The sequence below is a fragment of the Fusarium proliferatum genome, assembly GCF_900067095.1.
Source record: "Fusarium proliferatum ET1 genome assembly, contig: FPRO_scaffold006, whole genome shotgun sequence".
Classification (NCBI taxonomy): Eukaryota; Fungi; Ascomycota; class Sordariomycetes; order Hypocreales; family Nectriaceae; genus Fusarium; species Fusarium proliferatum.
In genome coordinates this window covers 1898424-1921538 of record NW_022194795.1, presented here as the reverse complement: position 1 = coordinate 1921538, position 23115 = coordinate 1898424, and the positions used below count along the sequence as shown (strand labels likewise).

The window sequence follows — 23115 nt, the reverse complement described above, 5'->3', positions numbered from 1 at the left end:
CTAAGAAAAAAACAAGAGGTCGCCGATGTGGGGTTGGCGCTTGGACTGTTGGCGGTACTGGTTTGCCAATACCTAGGCCTATTAGGCAAAAGCTTCAGAAGGCCCTCCCTTTGATCTCAGGGATTCGTCGAGACTTGATCACTTTCATTCTCACGTGCAGCTTAATGGCAGCAAGGTTTTATGCGGCTCATATTGCATACGGATATCTGCCAACTTGATCCTCGCGAGAAACTTCGTCGCGTCTTCCTCTGCAAGCATATCACTATTAATACGCACAGATCAGTGATAGGGTATCCTTTATACTCCATTGCTCAGCGTGAAATTTGCGAACATGAACCCAGTTGTGAAGTTCGGTTCGTCTGAACCTCCCTACCTTACTAAGTCCACTAAGTAGTAGCTATATCTTGCAGAAATACTCTCGTGGTCGCACAGAAGGGCGACAGCAAAATAGCCATCAGATTAATTGAGAACGTAATGCCACGACATCACCAAGGATGAGGACTGGGATAGAAAGGATCGTTACGTCAACAAGGCCGTGTCCAAGTGCGAGATGGCGATGGTATTTATTAGTTTTTCAATATATGAAATTCTCTGTCAGGATACCAACTGCTGACATGTGGTTGTTCGGCTAACACAACACCATCCCTCAAGAGGTATTCATCGACATCTCTGGACGATTAAGCTCATAAGAGCTACCGGCAGGCTGGGGTTTGCACCCGCAGGCGTTGCAGCAGTCAAGGCACCCCTTGATGGACCTTTCCTCATATCCCCTAGCTTCAGGCAATCGCATCTCCCAACTACCGGAGGGATTGATGTTCTGGAAACCTATTGACAAGCGGTTGTGCGTCAGAACGTAGATCCTGCGAGTAAAAGAAACAAGATCACGCCAGAAATCAGATCAGAATGATAACTTGGCGGCTCCTGCTACAAGTTTGAACAGGCTCCCAGGCATTTCGACTCCCCTTTTGTGGTTTTACGATCATCCTAAGCCACTGTCGTTGGCCTCTAGGCCTTTAACCGAGTCTCAAGTTTCTTGGCTTCAGAGACCATTGTCCCAAAGGGGGTATTCAACCACATTTTTGGGGCCTGTGATTGGCCACCGTGTCTTCATGGTACCACCGTCAAGGGGGTCCGTTGACAATTCTGCGGCAAAAACCCATCTCCTGAAACAGCATTGGCAGCGGAACTCGTCATTAATCAGGTGTTTTCCGAGACGTTTGAATAGAAGTCTCGTTTCATTGTTGGTCTCGGTCTCGTTTGGTTTTTCCGTGACTCGTTGTTCATGGGCCGGTCCGTTGTCGTGTTCTTCTCGTAGGCTCAGGGAGTCATTGTAGTCTTTCACCTCTCTTTAATACTACACTACACATTCTCTTCAACGGAACTTCCGTGCTCGCTTCGGCGCCTGATGTTTTATTAATTCTTTCTCTCTTTCTTTTGAATATACTTGCAGTTCTCGAGGGTTGATCTCTTGAGAACGCTCTCTCCGTTCATTTCAACCTCTCGACGAGGCTCAATATACCAGGCGCTGGACGTCTTACCAACCATATCTCCTAGCGAATCTACTCGAAAAATAACCGATATAGAGATCAAACCTCGAATTAAACAAATTATAAAGTCTCCTTGCCGGTTCCTTACTACGTATCGTCTGCAGCATCACCAACATGGTCGACAAGATCTTTCTCTCGACGGTCGTCGCCGACGCTCTCTTCCTGAGTTCGGGTGTCATGGAGTTGGTTTTTTCGCTGGTCGTACAGAGCAAGATGAAGGACGCGCCTACTGATGGCGAGGATGTTACAAGGAACTTGCTGTACCAAAGATTTCCCCTGACCGCGGGTATCGTCAATGCCATTTTCATTCTCGTCACATTTGCGGTCACACTGCCCGGACTCGTCATGCCCGCTCGAAGCTTTCTCAAGGTTTCGGGATATATGGTGACAGTGTGCGCGATATTCACCATGTGCGTGGCTGTGTTCCTCTGGGTCATGACGTTGAGGATGAGTGAGCAGTTTTTCAATATCTACATCGATCAAGAACCAGACGTACAGAGCTTGATCCAGGACTCGGTACGTTTCACTGAAATCTGACACCATGAGACGTATTAACTTGATTCCTTGCAGTTTCAGTGTTGTGGTTATTTCAACAGTACAACTCCGGCTTTTGTGATGGATTCGACTTGCAGCAGCCCTGCAAGTGCAGCGCTGCTACGTGGCTGTGCGACATCAATCTCAAGTTTTGCAAACCTCCATATCGACAGCATTTTTACTGTTCTGTTTGGAATCGTTGGTGAGTTTAAACCTCCATTTCTTGCCCAATTGTGCGCCAAGATATCGCAAGTGACTAATTTCCCATATATAGGTATCGATGCTATCTTTATCCTATGCATCGCATGTCTGCTCAAGGATCGCAAAGAGCGCGAACGGTACCGACATATTGATGAGAAGGCCGGCTACCGACAAATTTAGTGCAGAACACTTTACAATGTTACCTGTGATCGGTGGGCTGTGCCGCGCATTCTAGAAGTCACTACACTGGCATCCCTTTTTTTTCTTCCTCTTTCAGACGGATATGTGACAACTTCAAGCGAGTGGTTTTAATATTAATACTTTATTCCCGTTCTCGATCATCAAGTGGCTGGGTGCGGCATGCTGCCTAGGCGGTCCAGATCACATCACAGTTCCCGATATTGAAGTCGTTTTTGATGGGGCATGTGGCAAGCGATAGATCTAATTCCCATGACTTTTGTCATGACGGGTTACGCTATCAAATGATTCCAAACGTTGTGACACCTCCTGTGCGGTTCTTCTCTCTTCGGATCTCAACCTCTTCCAACTCAAGACCTTCGCCATTCTCCATGATTGTTTCTCGATGCCATGGCCCGACAAACATGCCCTGAGGGTCGGCATCATTGCGTATGGACCGGAACGATTCAAGTTGCTTGCCATAGAACGCTTCAATCTCGGGCCGGGTGGTTCTAAAATTCTTTGCCCAGTGCGGACGACCTCCAAGGTCTTTCATCAGCCACTCAAAAGCCTCGTAGTATCGTTCGTGGCAAGGAGGATCCATTAGGTAGGGGCGGTATAGTGTCGCATTGAGGTACAGCGTAGGCCCGTTTTCAACAGTAATATCAAGGTATGGCCGTACGTTCGAGGTCAGAGTGGTGTCGCTCACGCGCACCTCGACGGGTGCGTGGACGTAAAGACCGTCAGCAGAGAAGGGGATGTTGTGAGGAACGTAATCAGGGTCAGCAGGAGTCAAGTGGTTGAGCCAAGAGCTCAGTCTCCGGAGGGCCTCGGGGCCCTTATGAAGAGGAATAGCCCACTCATTAACAAACTGGGAATATAGGCAGTTCATGAGCAGTGCTTTGCGGCTTGGTTGAACAGCTGAAGAAGTGGTTCCATTCCGAAAGCCATACTGCATACCGAAGACAAACCACTCAACCCATGGCAGGATTCGCGGAACGTGTTGGGCAAGATAGAGAAGATTGTGGTAGACATAGTAGCCGATTGAGCCATCATATCCACTCTGAGGGGGGTCACGGTATTCCTCGTCAGTTTGCTCTGCCTGCCACACCACTGCACGTCTTGTATATGGGAACCACCAGACCCTGACAAATTCACTCTGTGTCCATAGGTTTCGATTCCAAGACTCAAACATCTTGCAGTCTGTGTCAATGCTCTGTTCCCACTTCAAAGTAAAGGCTGGAACTGCCTGGAAGGAAACTTCAGTAATGATACCAATAGCACCGAGAGAAAGAAGGGCAGCTCTGAAAAGGTCCGTCTTGATGTCTTTGGAGCAGTACACTGTGGTTCCATCTGCCATTGTCACCTTCAGGGAAAGGATGTCTTCGGACATCAGTCCATGGCGTAGACTGCTTCCGTGGGTACCTGTTGAGATAGCGCCACTGATAGACTGCTCATTGATGCTTCCAAGATTTGGCATCGTGAGTCCATGCTTCTCGAGCTCTTCGCAGAGGGCGTAAAGCCTGATTCCACCCTCCATGGTAACAACACCTGTATCTTTGTTCACTGAAAGGACCTTGTTGAAGTTGTCCAGGTTGACGAGCCAGCTGGATGTACAAGTGATATTGGATGGTGAATGGCCACAGCCAGTCGTCACTAGACGCCGACGGCATCTTCGTGCCAGATTCACAACTTTTTCAACTTCAGGCAGAGACTCGGGTTGGATAAAAAGCTCTGGGAGGGACGAAAATGTGCGCGCCCAAGTGTGGTGGACGTGTTGTGGCCGGGCACGAAATGCCACACTATCGTCGAAGTTTTCCAGTTCTGCGGCCACGAGAGGGTCCATGGCTCTGCTCGATTTCAGACGGTAGAGAATGAACCCAAGGAATAAAAACAAGACGGTATCAAGGGGATGCCAGGTTCAAGCTAGATATCAGAAGATGTGTGGGATATGATTGCTTGATGCCGAAGTGGGTGTAGTCGCAATTGATCGCTTGCAGGTGGGTCGGTACCGGAATCACAAGTCTGCTGGCACAGTGACAAGGCCAGTTACATTAATCTTATTCTTCGTTTTGTGTCATTTTGGCTTCAAAAGGCATGCATGGAGAGGCAAACACCTCATTTTGACAATTTCTGGGGGCAGAAATGTGAGTTTTGTAAGTCGAAGGCAACTCAAAGCATGCAGAAGAGCAACCGAAGGCAAAAAAAAAAAAAGACCGATCATCAGAGGTCCCTGGATCGCTACGACAGGGTGTTGGCGATCGCGCTTCTGACTCTGATTGGCCCCAATGCAATTCTAGACGTCAACGATATTCACCGGCTCAGGCCGAGATGGTTATGCTTTCTAAGCGACGACAGGGATGTTAGATGGTGTCATCCTCTCAGCGCATATTCAGCGCATATGGGCAGGCAGCTACCCTACCCTACGATCTTGTTCATGACTTGAGACATTTCTTGATCGGTTTGTCTCGCGGCCCTAACAATCAGTGCAAATTAGTTGAGTTATGGATTGACATAGTCATTTGACTTTTCTCACTATAATTGAGTCGCATATGAAGATTTGTTCATAAGCCAGGCATCATATAATATTTGAATATACTCTTAGACATAGTCTCGAGAGGAACCAAAATCCAAGGCCATCTACAGCATCGGTGCAGAAAGGATTCTCAAGACAACTATTTGGGTACTACTTCACCAACACGTCTGACTCAGGTCTGTTCCCCATCAGTACACAACAAGTAGCGAGTAAACCAGTGAATGAATACACTGATTTGATACCAGTACCTATGAGTCTGCGATCGATGGGCTGTTTATGATTTGCTAACACTGCTCACAAATTAAGTAAAAATCAACTCAAAAACCAATAGTCTTAAAGATTGACTTTGATAGAATGAGGACAGCTGGCTACGAGCCCCCTGAGTCGTTTAGCTTCATATATATAAGTACCCGAACCTAAAACATATAGTATATATTGGCGCATAATACTCGTATAGCCAGTGATATTTCGTGACGGCCTGACAGCAGAATATCTCGGCTGGAATTGATTGAGTTTACTAGACTCAGGTATCACGAGACTGCTCGACGGAACTGGGAGCTCCCCTCGCCGTCAATACTTCTCTTTGTATCATCTACTATCCCTTCTTCGAATATCTTCGCCCACACGGCTGCTAGCGAGGCAGTATTCCAGCCACCAAGTCGCACAATACCATCTTTCATTGCTAATTCGGCGGCCACCGAGGTGACAAGCTTACCTTCAAGGCCACAAGGAACAAAACGAGCCCAAGGATTAACAACGTCGGGACCATCTACCGAGACGTCGATGTTGATAGCAATACCAAGGGCTGTGACGTGTCTCCGATGATGAACTCCAATTGCTGCGATTTTACGTTCTGGTTGGCCGGCGGGGGTACGGACCCAGACTCCAGGTTCATCTCGAGTTGTATAAGTTTCTAAACCGAACAAACATGCCAGTAGACGACGTGTGGTCGCTTCAAGATGGTTCGCATATGACATGACTGAGTAATGCGCATATAGGGGAGAGTGCATGTCTAGCACAGGCCACAAGACAAGCTGTCCAGGGCCATGGTAGGTCGTCAAACCACCACGGCTTGTCTGTTTGACCTCGGGAATGAAGCTCTGATCATTGACAGGGTTACGGCGATGAGGGAGACCAACGTGGAGGGGAGACTTGAAGTAGGAGGTTTGCTCGGAAGTGAGGGGACGCTGTCGGCGCCCAAGCGTGAGAGTTGGTGTTGGTTCAAAAGAAAGAAGATGAGGGCGGGGTATGTGGCCTCTGTCTTGTTGTTGTTCCTCGCTCAAACTCTTCCACTCGAGAAACAACGAGCGGAGTTCTTCCTGTTCATTGTCGGCAGTGTCATAGGGGACGAAAGCATCAGGACCCGATCCTGTGAGATGTCGATGCACGAGAAGGTTGAGTGAAGGTAGTTCTGACGTCGGAGTGGCGTAAGTGGATGACCATCGGCTGAAGAAGACATGACCGGCCGATGTCCCGGCTCCGATACGGAATGAAGTGGATTTTATGGCGGAGGACGGAATGGCCTTCAGCCGCAAGCCAAGCGGCATTGTGGTCCGGCTTCCAGGCAGATTCCTCGGCGAAGGTGCCGACTACAGAGCCCGCAGAGTAGCTACGATCAATTGGGGTCGATCTGGCTTGTCGTACTGTATGTTCGAGATCACAGACCGGGGGTAACCTCCGAACAAACTCTGGCGTAGGCATGCACGATATGCCTTGGTAGGAAGTGAGTTTGTGACCCTTCTGGTGGACGATCCCGTGGGGCTCAGAAAAGCCGGCGGTGGTGACGTCGGTAGCTCAGGGCCGAAGATCAACGGACGGAGGCCGCCGAGAGTCTAATTTCGAAATTGACCTTTGCATGTGAAGTCTACTTTAAATTGTTGTTCGATATGGAAGAGAAACCTTGTGCGCACGTTGAAGTGTTTGAGCTTCGCGATTGTGGCTTTGACAGTTGAAAAATTTCAAAAGTAACCACACACAGCAGGCTGCCAAATGACAGGCAGTATGTAACACTGGAGCACATACTTGTATAACTTGTATACAATGCCAGCTGAAACTAATAAACTAACTCAAGACTAGGGACTCCGTAACTACCTCACCTTAGCTTAGGTAGTTGTCTGAGACCCATACCTGGGAGAGCCGAGAGCTGAAGTGTCTCCATGGAGCTCATCAGTTGAAAACACCAGTCAGTCAGTGGGTAAGAGCTGTTCTTTTCGTCGGAGCTCCCGTCTGAAACTGCTGGTAATACGGAGAAAAACAACTCAATCAACTCGACGAAGACCATGTCTCAACACTAAAGGTAAAGTACTGTAGGTCAGAAAGCGTAGCACAAGCGAGTACCAAGCTCTCGATCTTTGGTAGCTTGGCGAGCATTGGCAGTCTCAAAAGCTACCGCCCCATCCATCATCGACAATCACTGCCTTTTCGTAGACGTATGTCGCTGTCGCATCATTCACTTGTGTCTCATGACATCAGGGAAGTGGTGCGCTAAACCCCAAAAGGGACAAAATGGTTGCTACGGCTTTGCTCCATTGGGCAAGATGTTGTGGTGCATCTCTTGTCCATCGTCGCCCACTGTCGTCATCACTGAGCTGTCGTGCACTCGGAACTTTTCTCTACCTTGGGTAGATGCACTAGTCTAGCAAGTTCCTGTCGCTTCGGGCATCGAAGGTTGCCAGGCTAGATCCGTAGGAATAAGGTGGAAGCATCATCTACTGCCCACCCCACCAGACTCCAGAGCATTCAGTGCCTCCGCTAGGATTTACTTTAGTGTGATTCAGAGTGCTGCAGCCGGGATCAATGTGCCCTGGGCCTGGGCGAGCGGCGAGCACCCGTCAAGGGTGGCAGCCCACGGCGACCTACGTAACGCCTCCATGGTGATTTCATTTGGGCTGCGTTCCCTTCTCAAGTGACAAGTCGTTATGCGGCCCTCATGCATCTGGCTACAATCCCCTCCTCTCTCTCCTCTGCAAAGTCATTCATGTGCCTAAGTTATCTCACTGGGAACTCCGTGTCTTTCCTCAACCGAAGGGAGAAGAAACATACTAATCACCGTCGTACAATTCGACTAAGACACACATCTCCCGGTCCCCACACCGACAAGCCAGTCCGTCTCCCGAGCATCACATCACCCCTAGACGCTAAGGAAAAGGCTCCAGAAACAAAAACAAGAAACCTTCCCAGAGCTAATGAACAAGGTTTATAAGGATCGTCAATCTCTCCAGCCCGGGCTTACTTCCCTTCCGGCTCCCTCTTCCTACTTTTATAAGATCCATCGCCATCTCTCAACAATCCCAGACGCCTGTTCTCTACAGCGCAAGCAAACTCTGAACCCTTGTCGAGAGGTACCAAATAAGACGCAAGATTTCACTAGCCGTCTTTTTAGCTGCAGCATTTTCCTTGACGGTGATCCTGGCAGCGTGACGACATCCAATCCCCGGGGCTCCATCGCAGTAAATTAATCCTTTCGAGTTCGATTTTTTGGGCAGAAGTGCTTGCAGCAACGCTTGATTTTGATCGATCGTGGCCAGATACTGTTCAGCTGGAGAATAGTATACTTGCCGACGGCATATAGCCATGGCGAAGAGTAAGTTCTCTCTCTCCTGACTTAGTTGTATGGCTTTTCCAACGGACAACTGGCTGACCTGTCGCAGACGCTCCTCTTGGCCTCGCTGGCCTGGTCCTCCTCGCTGTTTCCCTCCTCTTCCTCTGGTTCATCATCCTCTCAGGCTTGACCTCTACCACGCCATTCGACAAGACGTATTTCCTCCGCGCCGACACTGGCGGTATCTCGGGTGCCCGTGAAGTCACGCAATGGAACTTCTTCTACATTTGCGGTGCCGGCAACAACGATTGCGATGGCGCCCGCGCTGCCCCCGTCATCGGTCGCGCCTGGGACTCAAACCCACGTAATGCGCCCAGCTCGCTTGTCGGTGGCCGTGCTGGCGACACCACATCTAACAGGCAGTTCTTCTTGTGGCGGTTTGGCTGGGTCTTCATTCTGATTACTCTTTTCTTCGAGACCCTCGCCTTCTTCACTGGCTTCATTGCCTGCTGTGGTCGTCTTGGTGCTGGAATCTCTAGCATCATGTCCATGTTCGCCCTGTTCTGCTCCTCAGTCGCAATGTCCCTGATGACGTATGTAACTCTGGCCCCTGTATGATGCTATAGCTGTTTACTGACATCTCTCGTTAGTGCTACCTGGGTTCTCGCTCGCAATGCCTTTCACCGAGACGGCCGATCGGCCTCCATTGGCCGCTATGCCTTTGGTTTTGCGTGGGCATCATGGGCCACTTTGCTCATTGCTACCATTCTCTTCTGCTTAGGCATGCGCGGTGACAAGTCGTCAAGTGGAGGTTACAGCGGCCGCTCATGGCGCCGTAGACGAAGCGTCCGCAGCAGCCACGGCGGAGGCTATGAGGGCCGCCGTGTTAAGGATGACTATTCCTAAACTTTGACCCGGCAGCTGTCTGCTAGGCCAAGTCCCAGTGATTCTCCAAATTTCGGCAGAGCTCGATGAGGGATGAGCATTAACTGCCGCAGTGATCGTATCCACGATACCTCAATGGTTTTTCGCACGCGATGCTGGAATTTTGTCGCGTCTATATTTGATTCACCATCCATGATCTGTTCTACTGAGCAGATTTGTTTTCATGATGTGTTTGGCGAGGAGAATTGATTTTCTCTAAACGTAATGTTGAAGTAAGGGCGGGATCTACAAGAAGCTTGCTTTCATCAACTGTCTAATAGTTATTATGAATGTACGATATTACAACAATGCAAGCGTCTTTTAAGTTTTAATACTCTAGTTCCTGTTTCCCGATATTTCCACCAGATATTGTGTAGACATTATCAGCTAACAACCCTGAACTTCATGGCGTCACACAACAGTACTTATTATCGCAGCGAGGATAGGGCAAGGTGTCGTTGCATAGTTCACGAGGTACCGGATATCATAACTTCAAATCATTATGCATGCACCCATTGACGTTATTCGTCCATTCGCCGAACCATGAAGTGCATATCACACCCTACCCTAACTCTCGTCAAACGATTGAAGCCTGAAGTCACCTCCAAAGCCCTCTCTTTTATCCTGTGTTGTTCGCCGCTGTCCCTTTCGTTCGAGTACATGAAATGAAAACAACAACATGCTATCCTGGTTCGTTTTCCAACTTGGTCCATTCGCCCAGTTTTGTTCTTACGAAAAACAAATGCCAAAATCCGGCCCGAATTTGTCTAAACCCACCCTAAAGCGTGTACAGGAGTGTCCTCCAAAAAATGCAGAAAAAGAAGGTCAAAATGATGCAAGTAACACATGCTGATGCCTTGGGGCTTTGTGCTGTGTTACTGCTGATGATGAAAGGTCGACACCTTGGAAAGAGCCGTCGCATCAGTTGAGCAGATGCTTGTTATCCATAGTCCTGTAGCCAACTAGATACCTGCTCTGTTGGCATGCTTCCTAGATGGCCGAGTGCCACCCCGGCTTTTCAAGCTTTTATGCATCCTTTGGGCTTGACATAGGACTGACGCTATCAAGCGGTGCATTGTGTAGTGCTGGTTTCAAGAGCCCGTCCTCCTTCAGGCCATCTTTCTCTCGTTGTAGAACGCCATTGACCCAAGCTGCCACTTCAGCATCTGCAGTTGATGAGTTCAAATTAATTTTACCAACAGCTTCCGCGACCGTATCAACTCCGTCACCCTCCTCAGCTTCTTCCGTAATTGTTTGAGGCTTTGTAAATTCGACGAGCCACGGATGTTTCAATAGCATGGCATAGGTTGGCCGCTTCATAGGAATCTTGTGAAGACAGCTCTTCACGAAATCCTTAGCCATTTCCGAGTAAGTGTCCTCTGGCATTGCAGGTGGTTCACCTTCAACAATAGCCTGTAGCATGTTAGTAACCTGTGACTGGCTTAACTTAAAAGAAGGAGCGCTTACACTCAGTTGGCTGAAAATAGTAGAAGAGACCTCCGGTGGGTAAGGATAAGCGCCTTTAGCACACTCGATGATGGTCAGGCCCAAACTCCAGACATCGCTTTGAACGCTGTATGAGCCATCGGAGTTACCGGCTTGTGCGAATCCGCCACCAGAGATCCTCTCGGGGGCCATATAGCTCTGGCAGCCGATGTTGGTTCGCGCTATACTAGCTACCAGATTACCACTGACACCAAAATCGCAAATCTTGACCTGGCCTCGTGTATTGACCAAGATGTTTGTTGGTTTGACGTCGCGATGGATAATGCTGTGTTCCTCCTTCAGTGATTTTAGTCCCATCACGGTAGAATATGTGATTTTTCGAAGAACATTCTCCGGAATTCCACCATTATACAGCTTATCGATGGACCCGCCGTCCATATACTCAATGCACATGTAAACAGCACCCTCCTGGAAGAAGGCACCGTAAAATTCGATGATATACGGAGAAACACACTCGTGTAAGATGACGAGCTCCTTCAGAATGGTTGTGAATTTGGCGTCGTCAAGCTCCAGGCGCATTTCTTTCATCGCCATCACGGTGCCTGTTGTACCGTCGGTCGTCTCTGACAAGCCCTCGGCAGAATCTTCTGCAGATCTAACGGGAGAAGGGTCCGACTGCGAATACTGGACGGGGAGAGGCTTTCTTGAGAGGCCTTGTCCGAAGCGAGGGACTCTTCGCTTGGCATGCTTGACCTTGTAGACTGTTCCGTAGTTTCCTTTACCCAGCTCGGTCAAGACTTCAACCTCATCAAGAGATATGCTGAAGGTTTGGCCATTGGCAAAGTTGACGCCTGTCCGTGTGATTGTGGCAGCGCCATCAAATGTCACCCAGCCCTTCTCTGTGTCGATATATTTCTTGAAGTCATCCATTTTGGACCCCTGACCACCCCCTGCTCCGTTGGATCGTTGACTACCTGGCGCATCACCTGTGATATCAGAAAGCTTTCCAGGAGGCCCCCGTTTCTTACCAGAGGCGGTGACAGGGCTGGGTCTACTCATATCAGACAGCTTCATGCCCATGCCGCCGCCCATGGCCCTTCTCTCGCTCAGCGAGGGCTTCGTTATCGCAGGAGCTGAATTGACATGTGGTGCATGCGGTCGTTGCATATTTGGCGGCAATCCCAGGTTGGTAGGGAATCCATTAGCAATGCTGGCTGTAGGCGATGACCCCGAGGGTGTTCCGGGGTTTCCAGCGGGAGACATGCCCTTCTCCATGCGTTGTCGATGTAATGCTCGGGCTTTGGCCATTATACTGTTTTCCACTGAGGCACTACTACTTCCAGCAAAACTCGAGGATGTTTGTACAGGCCGCCTGGCCATGCCTAAAACACCCATGGCGGTTGAGTTCGGGTTCATGTTGCGAGGATCGGAGACGGAGCGCAGAGATGGTACTCTTCGGGGAGGCTCGCTTGGGCTATCATGACTGGGAGACTCGAGCGGCGTACTGGGTTCTGACGAATCTTCAGAGCCTGGAGATGCAGGTGTCGACAGATCCTTCCAGTCCTCCGGCGTGGCCGGGATCGAGTCGGAGGCAGACATCGGGTACGAGGTGCGTCGATGGAAATCAGAATACAGAAAGGCTGATTCTTCTGGCTATGTCGTTGAATGGGTTTGATAAGAGGTGGTAGGAAGGAAAACAATGGTCAGAAAATTCAGAGCAGCGTGGAAATAACGGCGAATATCCTGACAATACCGCGGGGAGCTATCGATCGGGAGACGGGACGCGATCGATTAGAGATGGGTACAAGAAGGAGCGATGGAGGGGAAATAGATGGTGCGATTCTTTTGGAGCTAAACGGAGTCAAGTAGTGGGCGGTCTAGGCCTTTGAGACTCTAGGTAGTACGGCTCAACGACTAGGGGCTCTTGTAGTTGGGAAGGAAGAGCAACAAAAAAAAAGCCTGGGGGCAACGAATGAGCCAGAACAAATGCAAGTTCTGATAAAGTTGTTGCCAGGATTGATGACCTTGAAAGGGGCTTGTCTTGCGTTATTTTGCAACGCTTGTGGCCACAGTGAGTGAACCTCGTATCAGAGTACCGTATGGCAACCTGGAAAGCTTCACGTTGAAGTTCGTTCAAGTATCCTTGGGCTCTCAGATTCGCTGAATGGACGGGAGTTGGTAAAGATGAAAGCTCGTATAGCCCATACGAAATTTGGAAGTTTGATAGATAACTGGGACAAAAGTTGTTAGAATAAGAAATGTATTTCTCTGACCTTATTGTGGTGTATGCAGTGCACTCAAGGATATGAGGGTGATTTCAAGGCAGTATGCATACCGGAGGAAGCGTCTGGCTGGGATCAAGAAAAAGTTACGAAGTGTTTCAGTCCTTGAGTAGGTACCTAAAGTAAGGTAGGGAAATACCACATGTACCAACGAGCGTGATGGGCAATGGCTGGATGCGGGGTCAAAAGTTCTGCAGACAAGCAGAACAGCAACGAGACGGAGGAGGAAAGGTGCTAATGAATTGTACAAATCGACAGCTCAATCCGGCATGCGCATCCTGCGAGAAAGTAATATAATAAGGTAGGCGCAAGAGGTATTTGTGATAAATGGGGGCGAAGGCGAGGCTGACGATGTTGGTGATATGGAGTTTAGGACAGAGCATGGAACGACTATGGTGTGGCGGTTTTGAACAAGCAAGACCAGGCCCGTAGCACACAACAGAGCGCTCTGGCTTGGATACAATGCCACTGCAAATCCCGTTTCAGGGGCCAGCCCGGCCAGCCACTCGTGCCCGGGATCAGACCCAACTCATGGATCATATTGGGAGATATTGCCCATCAATTCAGAGTTCCCCGCGGCGGGCGCTACGAGGACCCATCATACAGGGCATAAATATGCACTAACATCATCACCTTACTGGAAAAATTGTACAAAATTGTATCATAGTGCGATAATGGAATTCCATCAAGATAAAATCTAGGTAAGAAGCCTGCTGGCGTCATGATGACAGCATTTTATATATCTCTGTGAATATTGAGGCTTCTCTTAATATTTTATCTCAAATAGAAATATAAGCAATATTGGAAATGACAATAAATTTCAAGGCTCTGTGCACAAGTTGTCCTTGATTTTTGCAATTTGCGACGCCATCGTCGATGGAGAGCTGTCACCGATGACGTTAAGGTGGTCAGTGTCAGATCCTTGGTTTGAGGTGGAGACTCACATCTGTACGACAAAGCAAAGCGTCAAAGCTGACAATAGTACCCAAACATATGAATATTTCATCCGACATCTATCTGCAAGATATGCTGCTGGAGAACTTGTGGCCGTGTGCATCATCATGCTACACAACTTGAATTAGCAACCACCACCTACTAGGTGAGTAGCCATGGGTTTCTGTATCCCTGAAAGCACATCGAAAGGATGAAATCAACATGTATAGACCCTTGCGTTATCTATGGTATAGATAATTACTATAGCTATCTACCTACCTTGCCCAAGAGTTGTGGAATATAAATATCTCACCCTTACATATACGCATAGACACCAGATACGTGTCTTCGACGAAGCTTCGATCGCCAAGATGTTGAGGTTGAACCGACACCCTCTGTTAGTCCTACCAGTACTGACACAGGCACCGTTTTCTGTCCTAGTTGCGGCTTTTGACTGGCTTGAGACAGGATGCAAGACAAAGTGACTAGTACGTCACAAACTTCATTGATAACTTAGGCCCCTACTTAGCTGGGGAGATTTCAACTCGATAACCAGTAGAAAGGTGTCTATTCAGAGAGGCTGGCGTTGTTACCGGAAACTTGGCTGATTACGACAAGAAAAGTCGGTTGGGATTCACCGAACAGCTTCCAGAGTGCGCTCATGTAACATGAGCTTCACCACTCCTATGCATGCGCATATTTCTCAGGGAGGTTGGGAACAGAAGCGATGCTATAGGTACCAAAGCAGGCAGGCAATCAACAAGGCAAACTTGTAGGACTTGTCGCCAATAATTCATGAACCAAAATCTTTCCACATGGCACATAGTCTTTAGCAATGGAAAGCTCCTATAGTCAATATCAAGCTACTCTGTACCCACGATGGGATAATTTAAACCCACCCAATAAACGAAGTGCCTATCATTCGTCTCGTTCCATATCTGAAATAGCAACGAGCTGAGAGACCCAGACCTCAAAATGCAGCTAAGACTATCCAAGCTTGGAAGCTTCCGAAGATGATCAAGCCCAAACTTGAAATAGACTCAAGATTCTGGGGAAGGAAAACATCGACGATGTTTCTAGTTCCTATTATATCACCAACTCACCTTTGCATGATTTGAAACACGGGCGATCCATGCAAGTCATACCATAGTATTAAACTCTAAATTCACAACGTAAACAAAGGGTCGTCGGAACAGCTGCTCGAAACCTTTATGATACAGACCCTTTGAAAAGTCACCAGCAACCCTGGATCATTGCAACTCTGCAATGTACTAACACAAGAACGCCAATAAAACACTAGGTGCTGTAAAATTTCCCCTGAAGATAAAAATAGTAGCGATGATTGATATCCATTGTCAAAATTGAATATGAAACCCTATTTGAGATACGCAAAAGTCTTCTAGATGCTCCGTACAAAGTGCATGTATGGGAGCCGACTGGAGATGCGAGTCGGTTTTTTTGCTATGGATACCTACTCTGAGGTAGGTTCCTATGTACGGATACATAGTAGCTACTGCCTAGGTAAGTACGTAGTAGGTAAGAACCTGGAAGATACCTCAGTAACTAGGGGAGTAACTAAACTTCGAAGCTTCCATGGCAAAAGCCTAATATGGAATTGTCCCGACAAACTTGCACAAATCCAGCACAGTAGTTGTTTGGCTTGTTCCCGATAATCTTCGCTGGATAACGTCAGGTTTGATCTCATAAAGCCCGCGTGACTGACTACGCAATCGATAGACTTTGCCTCTGATATCCGTGTACATACCATACAGCCGTAACGATGGGATCGCCAGTCGCACAGCCTCGTTGTAGTTACCTATGTCAACATCCAGACTTGATGGGCTGCAATTTTGCTCCGTGCCTTTCTTGGCCTGACCCTCCAGCCTCTCAGCGTGGAGGGATAGGCAACGTGCCCGATAGCACCATGACGAAATATTGGCGCCACGCTTAATACAATCGTGCGTCGCGCCCGTCTGAAGATCACTCCCACCAACAACCCTTGTAAGCGGGATCGTTTCCTACTCGGTAGTGGAGCCACGGAGGCTTAAACAAATTTGAGACGTCTGACGATGGGATCTGCGCATTTTGGAATCGCTTGCTGCTGTTTGTTTCGTGCTCCTGGCTATCGCACAACAGGGGCATTCTATTTGTTTGCTCGATGATACCAAGGGGCCACCATTTGTTGCACCGCAGCAGAAATCGTTTCTGGGTGGGTGCAAAGGGAGCCTTTATCGAAGAAGACTTTGCCTCTTACGCCTCCTATGCCGCGTGGCATTGTTAACCAAATCCCGTTCCTAGTTGGAGGCGAGATTCTACTAAACCCTGGCTTTGGACTGGCTCCGACGCCACAGCACACATGGGCGGGTTTCAATGGCCAGCATCGCATGGGCCTGGATGGTAGGTTGGGTTACCTCAATCAGGGTGCTGGCACAAGGTGCTAGAGTTCAGTCGTTGCGCCATGTCAGCGACAGCGTTGCAGGTGAATCGCGATGAGACAGAGAGTTCCTCAAGGAGCTGAAGCCCCATATTGAGGTAACCAGAGTGAGATGTTTAGATGTAGATGGAGCCTAAACAAGGCAGTTTAATGGGGCTTTTGTCATAGCTTATATCTAGCTCGAGTTATCAATCGATGATGGAGGAGGTCTCAACGTGCATCGTCCTCTAAACTTGCTCTAACTTACCTCCCAGCGGCACCGCCGCCTCGCCCCAAAACGAACCCACTCGCCCTGCCTTCTCTTTCATTTAGATTTCGCCATCACTACCTGGGTATCTTTTAACTTTCTTCTCCATCTTAACACCCTACGGCACAATCAACTCAGACAATTAAAAGGCATTGCCTTTGCAAATACCAACGGAAACCCCAGACGAATTTTTTGCGCCCCTCAGCTTTTGTGCAATTCCTTCAGAACCTTATCAGTCGTCTCATATCCACGTGCGCGCGCGCCGAGAGAAGCAGCATCAAGGAACTCCCCGATTCGCGCCGATCCTTAATTTCTACTCTCAAAACAACGACAACAACTGTATTGTCGATACTTGATGGCTTCTTGGAAATCGTTCTCGGTTCCGTCGTTTCGGCTGACGCAGCTCGCTCAAGATGCATATGAACTGCCCCTACAAACACTCGCCAACACCCATGAATCGCACCCATCCATCGGGCATCTTTGCCTTCTCGTGTTCGAGGCTGTCCTTGAAGTAGTATGTGTCAGTCTACCTGGCTACATCGTTGCGCGTCTTGGTCACTTCGATGCCGAGAAGCAGAAATTCTTGGCAAATCTAAATGTGATGCTATTCACGCCATGCTTGAGTATGTTCTTATTTCGCATTGAACCAGTCCTGCGCTAATATCGCTACAGTTTTCACCAAGCTCGCCTCCCAGCTTAACGCTGAGAAGCTATCCGATCTCGCCATCATCCCGGTCATCTTCGTCGTCCAAACGTTTGTATCATGGGTTGTATCATATGTCGTCGCAAAGTTGTTCCGATTCAACAGGAGGGCATCCAACTTCGTCACAGCGATGGGTGTATTCGGAAACTCCAACTCGTTACCCATCTCCCTTGTTTTGTCACTCTCTCAAACGCTGAAAGGTCTGCATTGGGACAAAGTTCCTGGCGATAACGATGACGAAGTTGGCGCGCGTGGTATCCTTTATCTCCTCATCTTCCAGCAGCTTGGTCAGCTCGTTCGCTGGAGTTGGGGTTACCATGTCCTTCTTGCCCCTAAGGATAAATACCCCGAGTACCGCGAGGAGATTGCCGAAGAAGGTCAGCGTTATCACGATGATGAGAATCAGGATGACTACCAGAGTGCGGCTCTGATTGATGGCCTTGACGGAGAAACAGAGGACGAGGGAGACAGCCATAGCATCGACTCGCAAAATTATGATCCTGCTGGCCGTACCCCTGTGGCAAATGCCTCACGAGTTTCACTGGCAGTCTCTAGCGACGACGAATATCTGCCCAAAAAGCCGCATTTCAAGAACAACCAAGAACAACCGAATGTTGTTGCTCCCCTTAATGGAAATGAAGGTAGCATGGATTCCTTCCCCCGTGTCCCGGCATTGGAGGATCAGGAAGAGCCCACTGGCATCGCGGACCGGACTAAATCTGCCATTAAATCGCCCTTCATCTGTTTCGGAAAGGCAACTTCCCAAACCCTCGGCAACTGGTACCAGAAGTCTCCAGCTCCTGTCAAATCTTGCTTGAAATTTTCGAAGCGTGTGGCCGGGAAATTCAACAACTTTATCTGGGAATTCATGAACCCCCCTCTCTGGGCCATGTTGATTGCCATCCTCGTTGCCTCTATCCCGGCTCTTCAACGACTCTTCTTTGAGGAGGGCTCTTTCGTCCAGAATAGTGTGACCAACGCCGTTCGCTCTAGCGGAGATGTCGCTGTCCCACTGATCCTCGTTGTTCTTGGCGCCAATCTTGCTCGTAATACCATGGCTAAAGATGAGGCTTTAGACCCTGAGGAAGAGCGCATCGGCAACAAACTTCTTATTGCCTCCCTTCTTTGCCGTATGGTTCTACCGACTGCCATCATGGCTCCTATGCTTGCGCTCATGGCCAAATATGTACCCGTTAGCATTCTTGACGATCCAATTTTTGTTATCGTTTGTTTCTTGCTCACAGGAGCTCCCAGCGCCCTCCAGCTTGCTCAAATATGTCAAATCAACAGTGTGTTTGAGAAGACAATGGGCAGAATCCTGTTCCAGAGCTATGTCATCTGGTAAGTCATGGCACCTGATCCTCGGTATAATCCATCCCGAATTGCGCTAACATATGCAGGATTCTTCCCTCTACTCTCATTTTGGTAATGATGGCCCTCGAGGTTGTTGAGTGGGCTCGATGATGCACCTGTTGTCTCCATACACTAGACAGAGAAGTGAAATGACCATGCCTTTCATGCGTCAAATGCTATTTGTTGAGTTTGTTTAATCAGTCTTTACAGTTGTTTGTCTGCAAAGGCGTTGGGTGGCTGGAATTGATTGGGAATCAGGAAAATTTATACTGGCGTGGCCTTGCGGCAACCTGAGGGTTCACAAAGCTTGACCTGGTGGAAGAGCGATATGATGCGTTTTTTTGGCCTGCTTTTGCTTCGTTGCGTGAAAAGGGCACGGGTTTTGAGGAATTGATCTACATAGTGCCCTATCTGTAATGCCTGTGCCTTGCGAATAATAGAAATATTCAATATTATCACATCGGATCATTTAAACCACCAATGTACCTTACTACATCTTGAAAACTGATTGCTAAAGTACAATGATGAGGCTTTGGCCAAGGATGTCGAGACTGCAATATGATCATTCTTGCTGAGTTCCATTGACCAGGTTACCTTCCGGCACGATGGCCCAGTCTCTTACAGTGCCCTTCCAATCGCTGATGCGCACATCCTTGATATCGACCGAAACAACTCTTACTTCCTCACCGGCTACGAAGCAGCTGCGGCCTCCATCCTCGACAGGTCCATTGTCCCGCTGGAACGGCTGAGCTGCGGACTCATCGAAAGTGTTGTTCTCGAGATGCTGCTCGCGGTAATACTTTTCCTCCTCTGTTCCACCAGGCACTAGGCGAGCGGCACCTCCTATGGTTGCACTGATGCTAGAGAGTGCTGAAGTGTTGAGGTTCAAGAGGAGTGAGGCGAGACTCGATCGGTGCTCTGGGCCAGGAGAGCCACCAGACGGTCGGCGGCCGTGAGTAGGTGGTCGATGGGAGACCCCTGAAAATATTTTCAGTATGTTTAGATTTCACTAGTTTCGAACATGAAGATGCGACTTACAATCGTGGACAAGAAGAGATACATTGGGGTTGGCGACCAAGTTTGTGGTCTTCCGTGATGCCGGGTTCGTGGTCATGATGATGACAGGGTAGTTAGAATAAGGTGACGAGGGAAGATATGTATAGTTCATTAGAGAGACATGCGGCACGTTGTCGGTGCATGTTGCCAAGTGAAGCTATATGGATTATCAGCCTTCGATCTGTGATGATGGCATTGTTGGTGGTGCGGGGAAGGTCTACAAATCGAGCATTGTCGAGGCATTGAACGACATCCGGCGGAAGCGTCGACGTTGTTTGCTTGTGGGTATCACCCTGAGAAGCTTCGGAGTTGAGAGGTATTTGATCCATGATATATTGGCTGAACGATGATTGATGATGCTGTGACCCAATATCTTGAGGTAGTGGAGGGGCTCGACTTGCTGCACGGTACGTTCCGCAAATCCCGGTCCCAGGATCTGCTGAGTCACCCATAATCGCAGGGATATGACGTAATGACACTGGGCGTGCTTTCCCCAGAGTTCGTTCGAGCTAGCTTCTGAACTGTCATCTGGGGAAGGTACCTAGGTACCGGTTACTTGCGGCTCCTCACGGTCACGTCTGTCCTTGCCGACTTGAACCTTCAAAGCCGACGGCATAGCACATTCACGGCATTAGGGACGGCTCATCACCCGGGACGGAGATTTTCAGTCGGTTTCTCTCCTTATTTATGTCAGTGAGAATCATTCTGAATTTCTGTCAAGTTGCATACTGCTCCTTGATCTCACACTGGGCGCTTCATTAACCCCATCGCTCATCATGCGTTCCACACTTCGCGCAAACCGTCGACTTCCTTTGAAGCCCCTCCCTCGATTCCTCTCAACATCTGCGTCAAGCGCTTCTGTATCTTCAGTGGCTTCCTCATCATCTGCACCAAAGCACACACCCATCAATTCTGTCCTTATCGCCAACCGTGGTGAGATCGCCATCCGTATCAACCGGACTGCTGAGCGCCTTGGCATTCGGGCCACAACCGTCTATACAGATGTTGACGCTGGCTCATGGCATGCTTCTTCGGGGTTCCAGTCTTTGGCGCTAGGCCCCGCAAACGCCTATCTTGACGGTGAGAAAATCATTGCTCTAGCGAAGCAAAATGGCATCCAGGCACTCCATCCCGGCTATGGTTTCCTATCCGAAAACTCCAAGTTCGCAGAGCGTTGCGAAGAGGAAGGCATCGTGTTTGTCGGACCACCCGCTAGTGCCATGGCTGACATGGGACATAAGGCCCGCAGTAAAGAAATTATGACAGCTGCAAATGTTCCCTGTGTGCCAGGGTATCATGGAGCAGACCAGGGCGAGCAAGAACTCCTGGAGCATGCCAAAAACATCACTTTCCCGGTGCTCCTCAAGAGTGTACGAGGAGGTGGAGGCAAGGGAATGCGAATCGTCCTGACTGAGGAGGAGTTCTTGACGCAACTCAGAAGTGCCCGTGCCGAAGCCAAGGCCTCATTTGGTGAAGGAGGCGAGGTCATGCTAGTGGAGAAGTACATCATTCGACCAAGGCACGTTGAGGTGCAAGTCTTTGCCGACAAATGGGGCAATACCGTTGCGCTTGGTGAGCGAGACTGTAGTGTTCAGCGTCGGCATCAAAAGATCCTCGAAGAATCCCCAGCTCCAGATCTTGATCTGGCAACTCGACACGATCTCTGGGATAAGGCGAGAAAAGCAGCCTCAGCAGTCGGGTATGTCGGCGCTGGCACTGTTGAGTTTATCCTCGACAAGGATACCAACAAATTCTATTTCATGGAAATGAACACTCGACTTCAAGTGGAGCATCCTGTCACGGAGATGGTAACTGGCCTGGATCTAGTCGAATGGCAATTCCGAGTTGCTGCAGGCGAAAAGCTCCCACTCTCCCAAGAAGAGGTGGAAGTACAGATGAATGAGAGGGGTGCCGCCATTGAAGCACGAATTTATGCCGAAAATCCTGAGAAGGGCTTTATTCCCGACTCCGGCAAATTAGTGAGAGCTTATCTCCCTGCTGAACTACAGAACGAGGATGTTCGCCTGGATTGGGGATTCCGATCTGGTAATACTATCTCTGAAGCATACGACGGCATGATCGCCAAACTTATTGTGCGAGGCGATACGAGAGAACGTGCTATCGCCAAATTGGAGAGCGTTCTACGCTCATACGAAATTGTTGGTGTTGCTACAAATATCGAATTCCTCAAGCGGCTTTGCGAGACCGATGCCTTTGTGGCTGGAGACGTGGAAACGGGCTTCATCGACAAGTGGCGAGAGGAGCTTTTCAAACCCCGACCTATCAAGAATGAGGTTGTCGCCCAAGCAGCCCTCGGGATGATCAACTTTGAGCTTCGAAATTCTGGCCCCCATGGCTTGACACTTGGCTTTGGTGAAACAAACAACATCGGGGAACGAAAGCTGAGCTTTAAAATCCTGGATGGGTATAGCAAGGAAGAGGGCGAGGTCGTCGAGGCCAGCGTGACACAGACAGGTCGTAACCTTTACAACGTTGCTGTCCACCGAAAAGGTGACGAGGCACCCCAAGTATTCACAAATATTGCCTGCCAGCCCGAGCCCGAAGGTGAAGTGATGAAACTCGAGTCATACTTCCCCCTTGAGCGAATTCAGTCCTCCGTGGTCCCTCAACACACAGACAATGACACAAAGGTTACTGTTTTCCAGCATGGCGTGAAAACAGATCTTGTCCTTCTACCGCCCAAGTGGTACGAGAAGGCTCTTGGGCTCAAGGAGTCAAGTGCCTCAGTTGCAGCGCCGATGCCGTGCAAGATATTGAAGAACGAAGTAGTGGAGGGTCAAACTGTGCAAAAGGGAGCACCGCTTGTGGTGTAAGTTGGCCATCTCCGATATGCAGAATAAGCTAACCATCTCTCAGAATTGAGTCAATGAAGATGGAAACTATTATTCGGTCGCCGCAGGATGGCGTAATTAAGAAGCTCGCACATAAAGAAGGGGTAAGTTCCCAAAGGCAATCCTCTCTGATATCCCATCTAACGTCATGCAGGATATTTGCAAGGCTGGTACAGTACTTGTACTATTTGAAGAGAGCGAAACAAAGGATGGAGAGTCATGAATGATATTGGATACTATGATGAATGAATTTGGCGTTGCTTAAATGATATTGGCTGATACGCTAGCTACTAAAGACAAATGCACTTGATCCCCTCCCAGTCGTTGGGCCTGTTCCACTTCATCAAAT

At 49.0% G+C, this 23115-nt stretch overlaps 8 protein-coding genes across 8 annotated transcripts; 4 read left to right on the top strand and 4 right to left on the bottom strand.

Moving 5' to 3' along the window:
• Positions 1 to 1661: 1661 nt before the first annotated feature.
• On the top strand, positions 1662 to 2462 carry FPRO_09692 (putative Pls1 tetraspanin; the record flags this gene model as incomplete). The annotated part of the gene is made up of 3 exons (XM_031233111.1): positions 1662 to 2063; positions 2118 to 2283; positions 2356 to 2462. 3 exons carry the CDS (start codon positions 1662 to 1664, stop codon positions 2460 to 2462), a joined length of 675 nt encoding a protein of 224 aa, XP_031082981.1.
• Positions 2463 to 2760: 298 nt separating this feature from the next.
• Positions 2761 to 4305, bottom strand: FPRO_09691 (uncharacterized protein; the record flags this gene model as incomplete). Its single annotated transcript, XM_031233110.1, has 1 exon — positions 2761 to 4305. One exon carries the CDS (start codon positions 4303 to 4305, stop codon positions 2761 to 2763), a length of 1545 nt encoding a protein of 514 aa, XP_031082980.1.
• Positions 4306 to 5525: 1220 nt separating this feature from the next.
• Positions 5526 to 6542, bottom strand: FPRO_09690 (uncharacterized protein; the record flags this gene model as incomplete). The annotated part of the gene is made up of 1 exon (XM_031233109.1): positions 5526 to 6542. The coding sequence occupies one exon, from the start codon at positions 6540 to 6542 to the stop codon at positions 5526 to 5528; it is 1017 nt and encodes a 338-aa protein (XP_031082979.1).
• A 2026-nt stretch (positions 6543 to 8568) lies between these two features.
• FPRO_09689 (uncharacterized protein) lies at positions 8569 to 9442 on the top strand (the record flags this gene model as incomplete). The annotated part of the gene is made up of 3 exons (XM_031233108.1): positions 8569 to 8578; positions 8646 to 9129; positions 9187 to 9442. The coding sequence occupies 3 exons, from the start codon at positions 8569 to 8571 to the stop codon at positions 9440 to 9442; spliced, it is 750 nt and encodes a 249-aa protein (XP_031082978.1).
• A 1044-nt stretch (positions 9443 to 10486) lies between these two features.
• On the bottom strand, positions 10487 to 12505 carry FPRO_09688 (uncharacterized protein; the record flags this gene model as incomplete). Its single annotated transcript, XM_031233107.1, has 2 exons — positions 10487 to 10873; positions 10928 to 12505. 2 exons carry the CDS (start codon positions 12503 to 12505, stop codon positions 10487 to 10489), a joined length of 1965 nt encoding a protein of 654 aa, XP_031082977.1.
• A 4652-nt stretch (positions 12506 to 17157) lies between these two features.
• Positions 17158 to 18969, top strand: FPRO_09687 (uncharacterized protein; the record flags this gene model as incomplete). The annotated part of the gene is made up of 3 exons (XM_031233106.1): positions 17158 to 17425; positions 17475 to 18846; positions 18906 to 18969. 3 exons carry the CDS (start codon positions 17158 to 17160, stop codon positions 18967 to 18969), a joined length of 1704 nt encoding a protein of 567 aa, XP_031082976.1.
• A 451-nt stretch (positions 18970 to 19420) lies between these two features.
• Positions 19421 to 19972, bottom strand: FPRO_09686 (uncharacterized protein; the record flags this gene model as incomplete). Its single annotated transcript, XM_031233104.1, has 2 exons — positions 19421 to 19836; positions 19897 to 19972. 2 exons carry the CDS (start codon positions 19970 to 19972, stop codon positions 19421 to 19423), a joined length of 492 nt encoding a protein of 163 aa, XP_031082975.1.
• Positions 19973 to 20690: 718 nt separating this feature from the next.
• On the top strand, positions 20691 to 22989 carry FPRO_09685 (putative methylcrotonoyl-CoA carboxylase biotin carboxylase chain; the record flags this gene model as incomplete). Its single annotated transcript, XM_031233103.1, has 3 exons — positions 20691 to 22744; positions 22792 to 22870; positions 22921 to 22989. 3 exons carry the CDS (start codon positions 20691 to 20693, stop codon positions 22987 to 22989), a joined length of 2202 nt encoding a protein of 733 aa, XP_031082974.1.
• Positions 22990 to 23115: the final 126 nt, after the last annotated feature.